Here is a 12,412-nt window from a genome sequence, read left to right as displayed (position 1 = left end):
CTGACTCTCAGAGTGTGATAGGGTCTTGGGGTGCCAACTTGTCTCTTGTAGTACAGTATTTCAGCTAAAGGATTGCTCAACAAATTCTGGTTTCAATGTTAAGAAACTCACTCTCTTGGAGGGAGCTTCATCTGTCTTCTAAGAGCTATAATTGTTAATAACCACAGAAATGATGATACCTCATTTTTTTTATGGAGAGTTTATGATGTGCCAAGCACTGTGCTAAGTGCACAATAAAATTGTCTCATTTATCCTCATAATAACCTCTGTGACACAGATACTACTATTATCTCCAATTTACAGATTGAAAACATAGGGGGTTTTGATCCATTTATCATAATTGTAACATTTACAGACTTTAAACTCTAGTTTACTTGACAACACTTAGATATTAGAAAACAGCACAGAACTCTGAGTTCAACTGCAGCGCCTTTGGATTAAACTTATGAATGTTTAATCCTGTTGTAGAAAATAGGGAATCGGGTGGATTTCTGATTCTGTTGTCTTCACTGCCCCACTCACTTTTGTTTAAAGATGCAGGGTTGGATCTATAGCAAAGAAAATCAGCCTTTCTCTGTACTCTGTACTACACGCTTTCTAGACTGATACTTGCAGAAAGTGCACGCAGTCCACGAACTGTGCATTTTAAAATTAGTTTAGAAATGCTTAAAGGTAATGCAAATGTGTAGCCTATCATTCAAAAGAGAAAAGGGACAGAAATAATTACCATTATAAACGTAAGCAAGATGGAGAATTTACAAAGTCAATCAATGTTTGTTTTTCCCTAATGGATTTTCAGATGTTGTTTTTAACAGCCTGAGTTAATTTTTTTTTCTATATTGATGTAAGATTATGTATCCTTGCAATAATTTACTTATAATTTGGATCATGTCCAAAACTTTTCTTAAGGCAGCAGAATTGCTTTTTAAGCCACCTGATGTCATTACAGCCTTATATTTAGTGTCTTTATTATAAAATTAGATATTTATAAATCTGCAATTTTAACTCCTTAAGACATAATAAATGGCTAGAACTTGAAGCTGTAGTATGTTTCAAGCTTACTTTTTCCTTGAAATAACAAATACAACACCTTACCTACATAAAAATTGGGTGGGCTGTTGTCTTATAGTTAGATATTTAGCCTAAGTCATGTGAAATGACTGACTATTTCTTTAATAATCTCAGTTTTAGAAATCACACCTAAGCAACACTTGTACGATGTTTAGGGTTCATGCAGTCTTGTCATATGTAGGGAAGAGGAAAGTCAGTTTAGTGGTGGCATGATCATGCCTAACTGTATGTTACGTGTGACTGACTAATGCCAGACCACACTCAAGCTGTTCTCGCAGTGGTGAACTGCCTCCTGTAAAGAGAAAGAAAGCCCTTCAGGCAGGCAGCCAATTTAAGAATAAAAATCAGCCTGTAGTCTTCATTTAATCTATTTGTGGGCATAAATGAGAACTTACTGTAACCAAAAAATCCTGTGATGTATTTTTAGCATCTTGCCTGATGAATGAATGGATTTTACACTTCCAACTGAATCAGAACTGTTAAAATGAGCTCCCAGCACTGCTATCGTCTCTTCAGAATTGCTTGTCTTGAGTCTACCTGTCAGTATATTCTCCTCCTTTGCAAGATACATAATAATCCCATTTAAAACCATAGAGTCCCATGACACCAAGAAAGCTGACACAGTTTCTTCCTGCTTGCTGTTGTACTACTACTCCTAAGGGATTATCTACAGTAACACCACTGTTTTATGTCACCAGATTTCTAAACAAACACTTCAGTTTATTTTTAGATCACTCATTTCTTTTGACAGATTGTAATTTATATTAGCATATGCATTATTTCCAATTACCAGTATGATCAACTTCATAAGAAAACAACCACCACAAAATCAAAACCTCAAATCCTCTGCTGGATCTCAAGAAACTTACCTACTGCCACCTCTCCCAACCTCTACTATTTGAATTGTCAGTGAGAGTAGTTATGAATTAATGCATCTTAAAATTTTATGTCTTGATTTGGCTTAACAGTAACATACTGCTTGGCAAAGGAATGACCTTGAAACATCCTGATATTCATACAGAGCCCAGACCTTAAGTGTTTATATTAATTCAAACATTGATACTCTAATGTGTTATACCTTAGGCATAGCTGACAATTCAGTTCTAAAAGGTTCTGTGTTTTAAGGAATTTAGTGTTTGAGATTTTCATTTATATTCACCCATAGAGTAGATTTCCTGAAAATGCAAATATTCAAATTTGTCTCAGAGTTTCAAAAATAAAACAAAAGCAGATATAATCATTGATCAGTTAAATCAATGACAGTTACCAAGGAGAGTCAAAGTCTTTCAGAACAAATGAGATGCTTTGAGAATGGCTTATTGAAACAAGGGGGTGCACAGAAGGAAGGGACTTTTTCCCAGAAAAAATATTGTTGTTTTAGTTGCTAAATTGTGTCCAGAAAAAGATAAGTGGAATAAAACAAGAAAAAAGGTGAATGCAGAGAAGGAGGATAAGAATGGCCAAAATGATTAAATAGGAGTGAACTGAAAGACACTATCAGAGGTTAAGCAAGAGAGAGGCAAAGCTGAGAATTAGCTGTGAGGGAGAAAATTCATATTGTATCAATAAACAGACTGATACAACCAATTGTTTTATTTAGTCCTAAAAGGCATATGTAATACACAATAGCTCTGAAATCTAATGTGTCATTTAGTGCAGTGTTTTAAGAGCAAAGATGAAAACATTTGGAGCACATATTATGTTATTTAATCTGTTTCTCACAATATTACATGTGTTGTTAAGTTGCTAAGTCATGTCCAACTCTTTGTGACCCCATGGACTGAAGCATGCCAGGCTCCTCTGTCCGTCACTATCTCCTGGAGTTTGCTCAAATTTATGTGCATTGAGTCAGTGATGCTATCTAACCATCTCATCCTTTATCACCGTCTTCCCCTTTAGCTTTTCAGTCCTTCCCAGCATTGAGGTCTTTTCCAATGAATTGGATCTTCCTATCAAGTGGCCAAAGTATTAGAGTTTCAGCTTTCGCATCAGCCTTTCCAGTGAATATTCAGCATTGATTTCCTCCAGGATTAACTGATTTGATCTCCTTGCATTCCAGGGTACTATCAAGAGTCTTCTTCAGCACCACAGTTCAAAAGCATCAGTTCTTCAATGCTCAGCCTTCTTTATGTTTTCTCACATCTGTATATGACTACTGGAAAAACCATAACTTTGACTGTATGGACCTTTGTTGGCAAAGTAATGTCTCTGCTTTTAAATACGCTGTCTATGTAGTTTTTCTTCCTAGGGGAAAGCATGTTTTAATTTCATGGCGGCAGTCACCGTCTGCACTGATTTTGGGACCTAAGAAAGTAACATGACACTAAATAACTTTTCAAAATATAGAGCAGACCAGATTTGTTGTAGATGATAAGTAAACTAAAGCTAATGAACTCTCTAAGATAACATTGTTTTCTAACAGTGGTCTGCTGTTTAACATAGTTTAACAATGGACTAAAATCTTACCCCAACTGGCCTTGCACAAAATTTGGTACGGGACAGAGTTCTTATGCTAGTAGAAGGAAGCTCAGCCTTTAGCGCTGAGAAATTAAACGCTAATATCCATTTAGAGCTGGAGAGAGGACTCAATCTGGGCTTTAAATCTGATGGTATGGCCCACAGTCTTCTCTGGGCTCCTGATCAATTCATCAGATGATGAGGTTGTCAAATGACTAATTTGTTAAATTTATAAATATGCTTATTTATTAAGATGGCTTATTTATTTTATTTTTTGAAAACAAAGTCTTTTTAAAACTCTGTATTCTGGTTCATATTTTAAAAAAAATTATTGTGGTATAATTGATTTATGATGATGTGTTAGTTTCAGGTATTGGAAAAGGCGATGGCACCCCACTCCAGTACTCTTGCCTGGAAAATCCCATGGACAGAGGAGCCTGGTAGGCTGCGGTCCATGGGGTCGCGAAGAGTCGGACATGACTGAGCAACTTCCCTTTCACTTTTCACTTTCATGCATTGGAGAAGGAAATGGCAACCCACTCCAGTGTTCTTGCCTGGAGAATCCCAGGGATGGGCGAGCCTGGTGGGCTGCCATCTATGGGGTCACACAGAGTCGGACATGACTGAAGTGACTTAGCAGCAGCAGCAGTTAGTTTCAGGTACACAGCAAAGTCAATCTGTTATAGAGTTACCCACACATTTTTAGATTCTTTTCCTGTATAGGCCATTGCAGGGTATTGAGTAGGTCCTTATTAAGTGTCTATTTTATATATAGTAGTGTGTATAGGTCAATCCCTAGCTTCCAGTTTATTCCCCACCCTCTTACCCTGCAGTAATCATAAATTTATTTTCTACATCTTTAATTCTGTTTCATTTTGGTAGATAAGTTCATTTATAGACTTTTTTTTATAAAGATTCCACATATAAATGATATCATTTGATATCCTAAGACAGTTTAACTTTTTAGAAAATTTATAATAATCCTTTAGGAGCCGGGTCTCCATTCTGGGGCCTATGATTTTTCTCTGCTCTCAGTCTCCCCTCTGTGAAACACACAACCCAGATTGTACTGTGTTACCCATTGTCCCTTTCCCCTATTTTGGCTTTTTCTAGCTTCAGGAGGTAAAGTAAAAAGCTGTTAAGATCACCTCATTAAATACAAGTTGTTGTAAATGCTATAAATACTTAAAAGTACATTTTATCACATAGGCAGATTTGGTCACCCTTCAGAAATTGGGGAATGAATCCTAAAAATGATAAAATGTTTTAAAAAATGACTTTCAAAGTAGAAAGAAATTAGTTTAAATTGTTAAACTTCCAAATTAAAATTTTGGTTATGTTACTTAGAATAAACAGTCATAGAGTATTCAAGAATAGTAGAGTAATATCATATACACAAGAATATATCTTTAAGAATCAATCATTCTATAACCTTAGTTTTTGAAGGACTGAAAATTTTCAAAAATTAAAAAGGTTTGCTAAATGTATTCATGAGGAATATATACATATAAATGTATTAATATTAATATTAATTAGTCAATAAGATTATTTCTTAGAGTAAGGTTTTAGTAAACTTTAAATTTGGTGAATTCTGCAAATTGGTCACTTGGCCAATTGATTCTTCATTGAATTGCATTTTCATGAATGGGATTACTTAAACTTTCTTAAGTAAGTTTAAGGAAGCCACCAGGCTCCCCTGGTGGCTCAGAGGTTAAACCATCTGCCTGGAATGCTGGCGACCCGGGTTCGATCCATGGGTTGGGAAGATCCCCTGGAGAAGGAAGTGGCAACCCGCTCCAGTACTCTTCCCTGGAGAATCCCACGGAGGGAGGAGCCTGGTAGGCTACAGTCCACGGGGTTGCAAAGAGTTGGACATGACTGAGCGACTTCACTTCACTTCAAACTTTCTGATGACACTGTGTTTGAAAAACTAGTAATAATTGCCAACATTCAAAAGTCAAGAAATTTCTTGGGAAGCTCTGAAATATTATACTATTTCTTGGAGACTCAAAAATCTACAACATTTGATTATTGTATCCTGTATTTCTATATAGCAATATTAACTGGACTTGAATAAGTTTACTCCTTTCAGAAGGGCTGGTGGTAGGGTGACTGTGTGGCCAGTGTGCTCTTGACAGTCCTGATTTATGCCTGTTTCCCTGTTATAATTCTTAAAAGTGCCCACTTTCACTATCACAGCGTTCAGTCTGAAAGATGAATTGTATGGTGACTATAGTTAGTGAGCTCCAGTTTTCTGTATTGTATATAACAGCCTTTTATCTTATAATTGGTCCCCTTCACACATCATCTGCATGGGCTTTGTAAGCATTTGAATGTATTATTCCTGCTCTAGTCTCCCCTGATCCAATTCATGTATGAGGAAACACATAGCTAATTCTTCCTTAGTGATGGACAAAGAGACTTTGCTGTGTTTTTCTCCCTTACTGTTACCTTCTGTTTGCTGCCCCTTAAACAACATGGTCTTCAACATTCTGTGCAATGTCATCTGTTTTTCACCCCATAAATCTTCATTATAGGAGGCATGATTCTATCATATGTACTTTATCACTAAGTACACACTCTTGTATCTCTTTTTCAACCAGGGTTGTACCAACCGTTTCATGTAATATTGCCTTACTGATGAAGCTAAGTGGTTATTAACCACAAACTCAAAAACTAGCTAATTTAATTTGTAAACCCCAAATTTGGTTGGTGCCAAGTGCTATGCGAGCTGATGAATATATAGAGATGTACTAATTAATATTATCAAAAGTCATTAGTTCTCTTCATAAAATAGTCAGTCTTGACTTTGGTTTGCTTTTTCCCATCTCTATATGTAGTTTCTTTTTTATCTTTCTTATGAAGGTAAGTCAAATTGCGTGTGTGTTGGAGGAGGGACAGATTTTAGCAAGGACATTCTACTTCAACACACACTTTTATAGGCACAGAAACAGAAATGTAAAAGGGCTAAGCTGCTGACTATTTCAAGTAGGCCTCACAGATTTACTGTTTCTTGGGTAATTACAGTAATCTCAATTTAGATTTATGGTATAAAAATGTGATTTCATCAATTTAACTAGTGTCAAGTATCTTCTTTGGCCACCTGATGTGAAGAGCCAATTCATTGGAAAAGATCCTGATGCTGGGAAAGATTGAGGGCAGGAGGAGAAGGGGGTGACAATGGATGAGATGGTTGGATGGCATCATCAAACCAATGGATATGAGTCTGATCTAAATCTGGGAGTTAGTGAAGGACTGGGAGGCCTGGAGTCTTAAAGTCCACAGGGTCCCAAAGAGTCAGAACAACTGAGCAACTGAAAAACAACAACAAGGTACCTTTTTGAGGGTGACTATCATTTCTGCAAAACCTAAATCAAAAATAAATGTCCTTATTTTTATTCTGCTTTCTACCATTTATTTATGCTAGCTCTTTCTCCTGGTAGGATGTTTCTGAAAAGATATTGACCAATAAAATAAAAGGACCTTCCCATTGTTATAAGCCTGACTGATAACCTCTATTCAGTTACATTTCCTGTAGGCTCTCTAATTGAGAATCTGAGATTTTGTGAAACTGTCTTAGATATCTTTTTTGGTCTGTTCATTAGGAATTCCTTCCTGAGTAGAGCTGGTTAGGCTTTAGCTTAGTTCAGTTCACTTCAGTTGCTCAGTTGTATCCAACTTTTTGTGACCCCCGTGGACTGCACTACGCCAGGCTTCCCTGTCCATCACCAACTCCCAGAGCTTACTCAGACTCATGTCCATTGAGTCGGTGATGCCATCCAACCATCTCATTCTCTGTCGTCCACTTCTCCTCCCTCCTTCAATCATTCCCAGCATCAGGTCTTTTCCAGTGAGTGAGTTCTTTGCATCAGGTGGCCAAGTATTGGAGTTTCAGCTTCAGCATCAGTCCTTCCAATGAATATTCAGCACTGATTTCCTTTAGGATGGACTGGTTGGATCTGCTTGCTGTCCAAGGAACTCTCAAGAGTCTTCTCCAACACCACAGTTCAAAAGCATCAGTTCTTCAGCACTCAGCTTTCTTTACAGTCCAACTCTCACATCCATACACGACTACTGGAGAAACCATATCTTAGACTAGATGGACCTTTCTTGGCAAAGTAATGTCTCTGCTTTTTAATATTCTATCTAGGTTGGTCATAGCTTTTCTTCCAAGGATCAAGCATCTTTTAATTTCATGGCTGCAATCACCATCTGCAGTGATTTTGAAGCCCAGAAAAATAAAGTCTGTCACTGTTTCCATTGTTTCCCCATCTATTTGCCATGAAGTGATGGGACCAGATTCTATGACCTTAGTTTTCTGAATGTTGAGCTTTAAGCCAACTTTTTCACTCTCCTCTTTCACTTTCATCAAGAGGCTCTTTAGTTCTTCTTAACTTTCTGCCATAAGGGTGGTACCATGTGTATATCTGAGGTTATTGATAATTCTCCTGGCAGTTTTGATTCCAGCTTGTGCTTCATCCAGTCCAGCATTTCTCATGATGTGCTCTGCATATAAGTTTAATAAGCAGGGTGACAATATGCAGCCTTGACGTACTCCTTTCCTGATCTGGAACCAGTCTGTTGTTCCATGTCCAGTTCTAACTGTTGCTTCTTGACCTGCATACAGATTTCTCAAGAGGCAGGTCAGCTGGTCTGGTACTCCCATCTCTTTCAGAATTTTCCACAGTTTGTTGTGACCCACACAGTCAAAGGCTTTGGCATAGTCAATAAAGCAGAAATAGATGTATTTCTGGAACTCTCTCACTTTTTCTATGATCCAGCGGATGTTGGCAATTTGATCTCTGGTTCCTCTGCCTTTTCTAAAACCAGCTTGAACATCTGGAAATTCATGGTTCATGTATTGCTGAAGCCTGGCTTGGAGAATTTTGAGCATTACTTTGCTAGCATGTGAGATGAGTGCAATTGTATGATAGTTTGAACATTCTTTGGCATTGCCTTTCTTTGAGATTGGAATGAAAACTGACCTTTTCCATTCCTGTGGCTACTGTTGAGTTTTCCAAATTTGCTGGCATATTGCGTGAAGTACTTTCACAGCATCATCTTTTAGGATTTGAGATAGCTCAACTGGAATTCCATCACCTCCACTAGTTTTGTTCATAGTGATGCTTCCTAAGGCCCACTTGACTTCTCATTCCAGGATTTTTGGCTCTAGGTGAGTGATTACACCATTGTGATTATCTGGCTCTGATGATCTTTTTTGTACAATTCTTCTGTGTATTCTTGACACTTCATCTTAATATCTTCTGCTTCTGTTAGGTCCATAACCATTTCTGTCCTTTATTGTGCCCATCTTTGCATGAAATGTTCCCTTGGTATCTCTAATTTTTTTGAAGAGATCTCTAGTTTTTCCCATTCTATTGTCTTCCTCTATTTCTTTGCATTGATCACTAAAGAAGGCTTTCTTATCTCTTCTTGCTATTCTTTGGAACTCTGCATTCAGATGCTTATATCTTTCCTTTTCTCCTTTGTGTTTTGCTTCTCGTCTTTTTACAGGTATTTGTAAGCCCTCCTTAGACAACCATTTTGCCTTTTTGCGTTTCTCTTTTTTGGGGGGGGAGATGACCTTGATCACTGCCTCCTGTACAATGTCATAACCTCCGTCCATAGTTCTTCAGGCACTCTGTATCAGATCTAATCCTTAAATTTATTTGTCAGTTCCACTGTATAATCACAAGGTATTTGATTTAGGTCATACCTGAATGGTTAGGCTTAGAAAATTTTAAATATTCCATTTCCTAGGGACTAGTTATAAATACACTATCTTGGACCAGATGGGAGATGACCTACTTGACTGGGAATCATGGTTTTAAGACTTACTATGTTACATGCTAATGGCATTCTTTTGTATTTGCTTGGTGCCTTTCAACCTCAGAAGCATGCCTACTTGGCTCCTTAGAGAAAATACCTTGATGTGTGGGCTTTTTCAATGGGTTTTCATATAATGTGTTTGTAAGAGCCCTGAACCAAAACTACCTAAGTATCCAAGCAATTAATCGATATGTGTGAATGCTTAATATATTGATTTGTATTATTGTTTTATACTAGAGATTAAATAGTTAAGAGACACTAAGATATTCATGCTCTTGGGTCATATTATTCTTTCCCTAGAGGGGAAAAAAGGATGACCAATACTCTATATTGAGGACTATAATTGCCAAGGAAACCAAGATGAAAAATACTTGAATCTGAAATTAATTGTATCTGCTTCTCTGTTGGAAAGTCCATACCAATATAGCCAACAGTTATGAGGAAACTTCTCAAGGAGTCTTGTCAAGTTAGCCATCAAATGATATGAAACAGATGCACTTATTACACTGCAGGGATATACATGTCAAGGGAAATGGATGTTTCATGCCAATATTGCATGTAGGTACTGACAAATTCCTAATTTTATAGTTCTCATTGTTTGTTCATTTGTTTTAGGAACCATAAAGAATTTTTATCACTAGTGTAACTCCAATGGTTAGGTTTGATACAATTAAGTTATAGTCAATGATCTACTGGTGTCTGGCTCTCCCCCAAACTCCAAAATCATGGATTTGAAGCATTTGCCAATTTACATAGTATACATTCTCCCAGCAAAGCTAATTTCTTTTACAGTAAACAACTGGCTCTCCTAATGTTCCTGAATATTTAACAATGGGCTCTCTAGAGTCTGTACAATTTAACATAAGTGTATTACTAGCAGGTTTAACTAGTTGCAATCTAGTTCTGCAGTTGCATCTAGCTTTTGCCTGTTATTTTTTGATTAGATTCAGAAAACACATTAATGAACTACCTCTTAAAGAAAATTATTTACAGACAACCGTACTGTATCTGTTTATGCTAAACTGATTAGCTTTGTTTGTAGTTAATGACTTTTACAGACAAAAGGAAGCTTACTATCATCTCTTAAATACCCTTTCATTCACATAGTATGTATGGGCAGAAAATAAGCCATGGGAATAACTCAGTAAACAAAATAAAATTAGAAGAAGTTATATGTGGGTAATGTAAGACAAAACATTTAGAAAATGAGTATAAGGAAAAATAGAATGTATAAATGAGATTGATATAGACATATTTTGAATTTTAAAAGAGGACATTACCACATAGATAAATAGGTAGTGTGGCTTATCTATTGTGGTTGACTGCGAATAGAGTATTGTGATTAATTCAGTCTTCCATGTTCATCATTTAATTGAGTTCAAGTAATACCTGCTGTTGCTGCTAGGTTGCTTCAGTCGTGTCTGACTCTGTGTGACCCCATAGATGGCAGCCCAGCAGGCTCCCCCATCCTTGGGATTCTTCAGACAAGAACACTGGAGTGGGTTTCCATTTAATACCTAGGACTGTCTTATAGAATGCATGTCAAACTCATAGTATCAATTTTATGAAATCATTTTATTACTATTTTTATTATTTATTATTTAAATTTCTTAAAGTTTTCATTTTCTAAGAAAGTGTTATTTATAAATGTTACAGAGATAGTAGCCACCAGCAACCTAGGCTCCCCATTCCTATTACTATGGATTTCTCTCTAGGAGTTATGTTTGGAATGTATGTAGAAACCACTCACACTTTACTGATAAAATCCTTGGATGGTAAATTGGCTGGGTAAGAAACAATAGATACCTATACATTAGGAGATGAAGAAAATTCTTTGAGAGAATTTATTAAAGGGAAGGGGAGTCTAATATGATAATCTTAACTCAGGAACAAAAAGCCTTCATTGTCACAGGTGCAAAGAAATTCTGAGTGTAGCATGGAGGCTGTTACACAAGTCTTGTAATTCTTTGCTATAAGTCTAGGTTCTGGGGATGAGAATATCAGGAGCTGCTTCACTAGGTTTTTATGAAACATATTGCAGGTCCAAGAGACAATACTTTAGGACACCTCTTAAAACGCTTGGTGTTATAACTTAGACCATCTTTTCTAGAAATGGGCTGCTGAGATCCTTTTCATGTGGTTGGATTTTATTTCTAGAACTCAAGAAAGAGATAGTCACAAAATTGTGTCATTACAACTAGGATCAGGAATGTACTTGAGAGCAAGAGGTCAAGTTCATTTCTAATCTTCCCTGGAAGTTTTCCCATCATTATCAGTGACCTCATGGCTGGAAAGTTTGAATTTTCCCAAGAGCTATGAACACAGAGTGGCTTTAATTAAAGAAAAAGATAGTCAATAATTGTTGGTTTGACATTTATAAGACAATAATTCTGGTAAAATCATATTCCATGAGAGAAATGGAAAGTTCTATTATGCTATTACCAGAAGCTGAGAATGAAATTAATTTAACTTGAAATAAATCTTCACAAAAGTTATAATAAACATACCGGGCAGCTTCTGAATATCTCTCCAGACATCTAAACACTGTTGCCTGACGAAGATGATTTCGGAAATAGGCAGGGTTTAAAACAATGCTCCTGAAAAGATAAAAGAAATGCAAATGTTATTAAGCTCTTAAAAGTCAATTTCCAGAAGTGTATAGGAATGAAATAACAATCATCCAATTTTACATACATCTATTTCAAAAGATACTAGGAAATGGATGATTTTTTCTTCCTGTAATTGTCAGTTAAGACAAATAAACAAGCATTATTGAAAATTAAGTTTGCATGATAAAAGCAATTTTATTTATAACACTGGCTAACTTTTATAGCTATAACAATGACAAAGAATTTGGATCTAACTTTTATTACATATAAGACATGGTATTATTTTATTTGTCATATGCTAATAAATTAGGCAAAAATCTCAGATTGTGGTATATCTACCCATAATGAAGAAGGAGATTGTTAGCTGCTGGATTTCATGTAAAAGAGAGGAACTGGAATAGGTGACTTGTTCATTTGCAATCCATGTTGGGTTCTGTGCCTTCTCC

General features: G+C 36.5%; 1 protein-coding gene across 1 annotated transcript in view; it reads right to left on the bottom strand.

Moving 5' to 3' along the window:
* SPATA16 (spermatogenesis associated 16) overlaps window positions 1-12,412 on the bottom strand; it is a 272,485-nt gene that overhangs the window by 139,696 nt on the left and 120,377 nt on the right. Inside the window, 1 exon segment of the mRNA XM_052645324.1 lies at window positions 11,865-11,954. Coding sequence (XP_052501284.1) covers window positions 11,865-11,954 — 90 coding nt within the window.

The sequence above is a fragment of the Budorcas taxicolor genome, chromosome 1, assembly GCF_023091745.1.
Source record: "Budorcas taxicolor isolate Tak-1 chromosome 1, Takin1.1, whole genome shotgun sequence".
Lineage (NCBI taxonomy): Eukaryota > Metazoa > Chordata > Mammalia > Artiodactyla > Bovidae > Budorcas > Budorcas taxicolor.
Note: the sequence above shows the minus strand (reverse complement) of the source record. Positions and strands in the feature narration are given on the sequence as shown.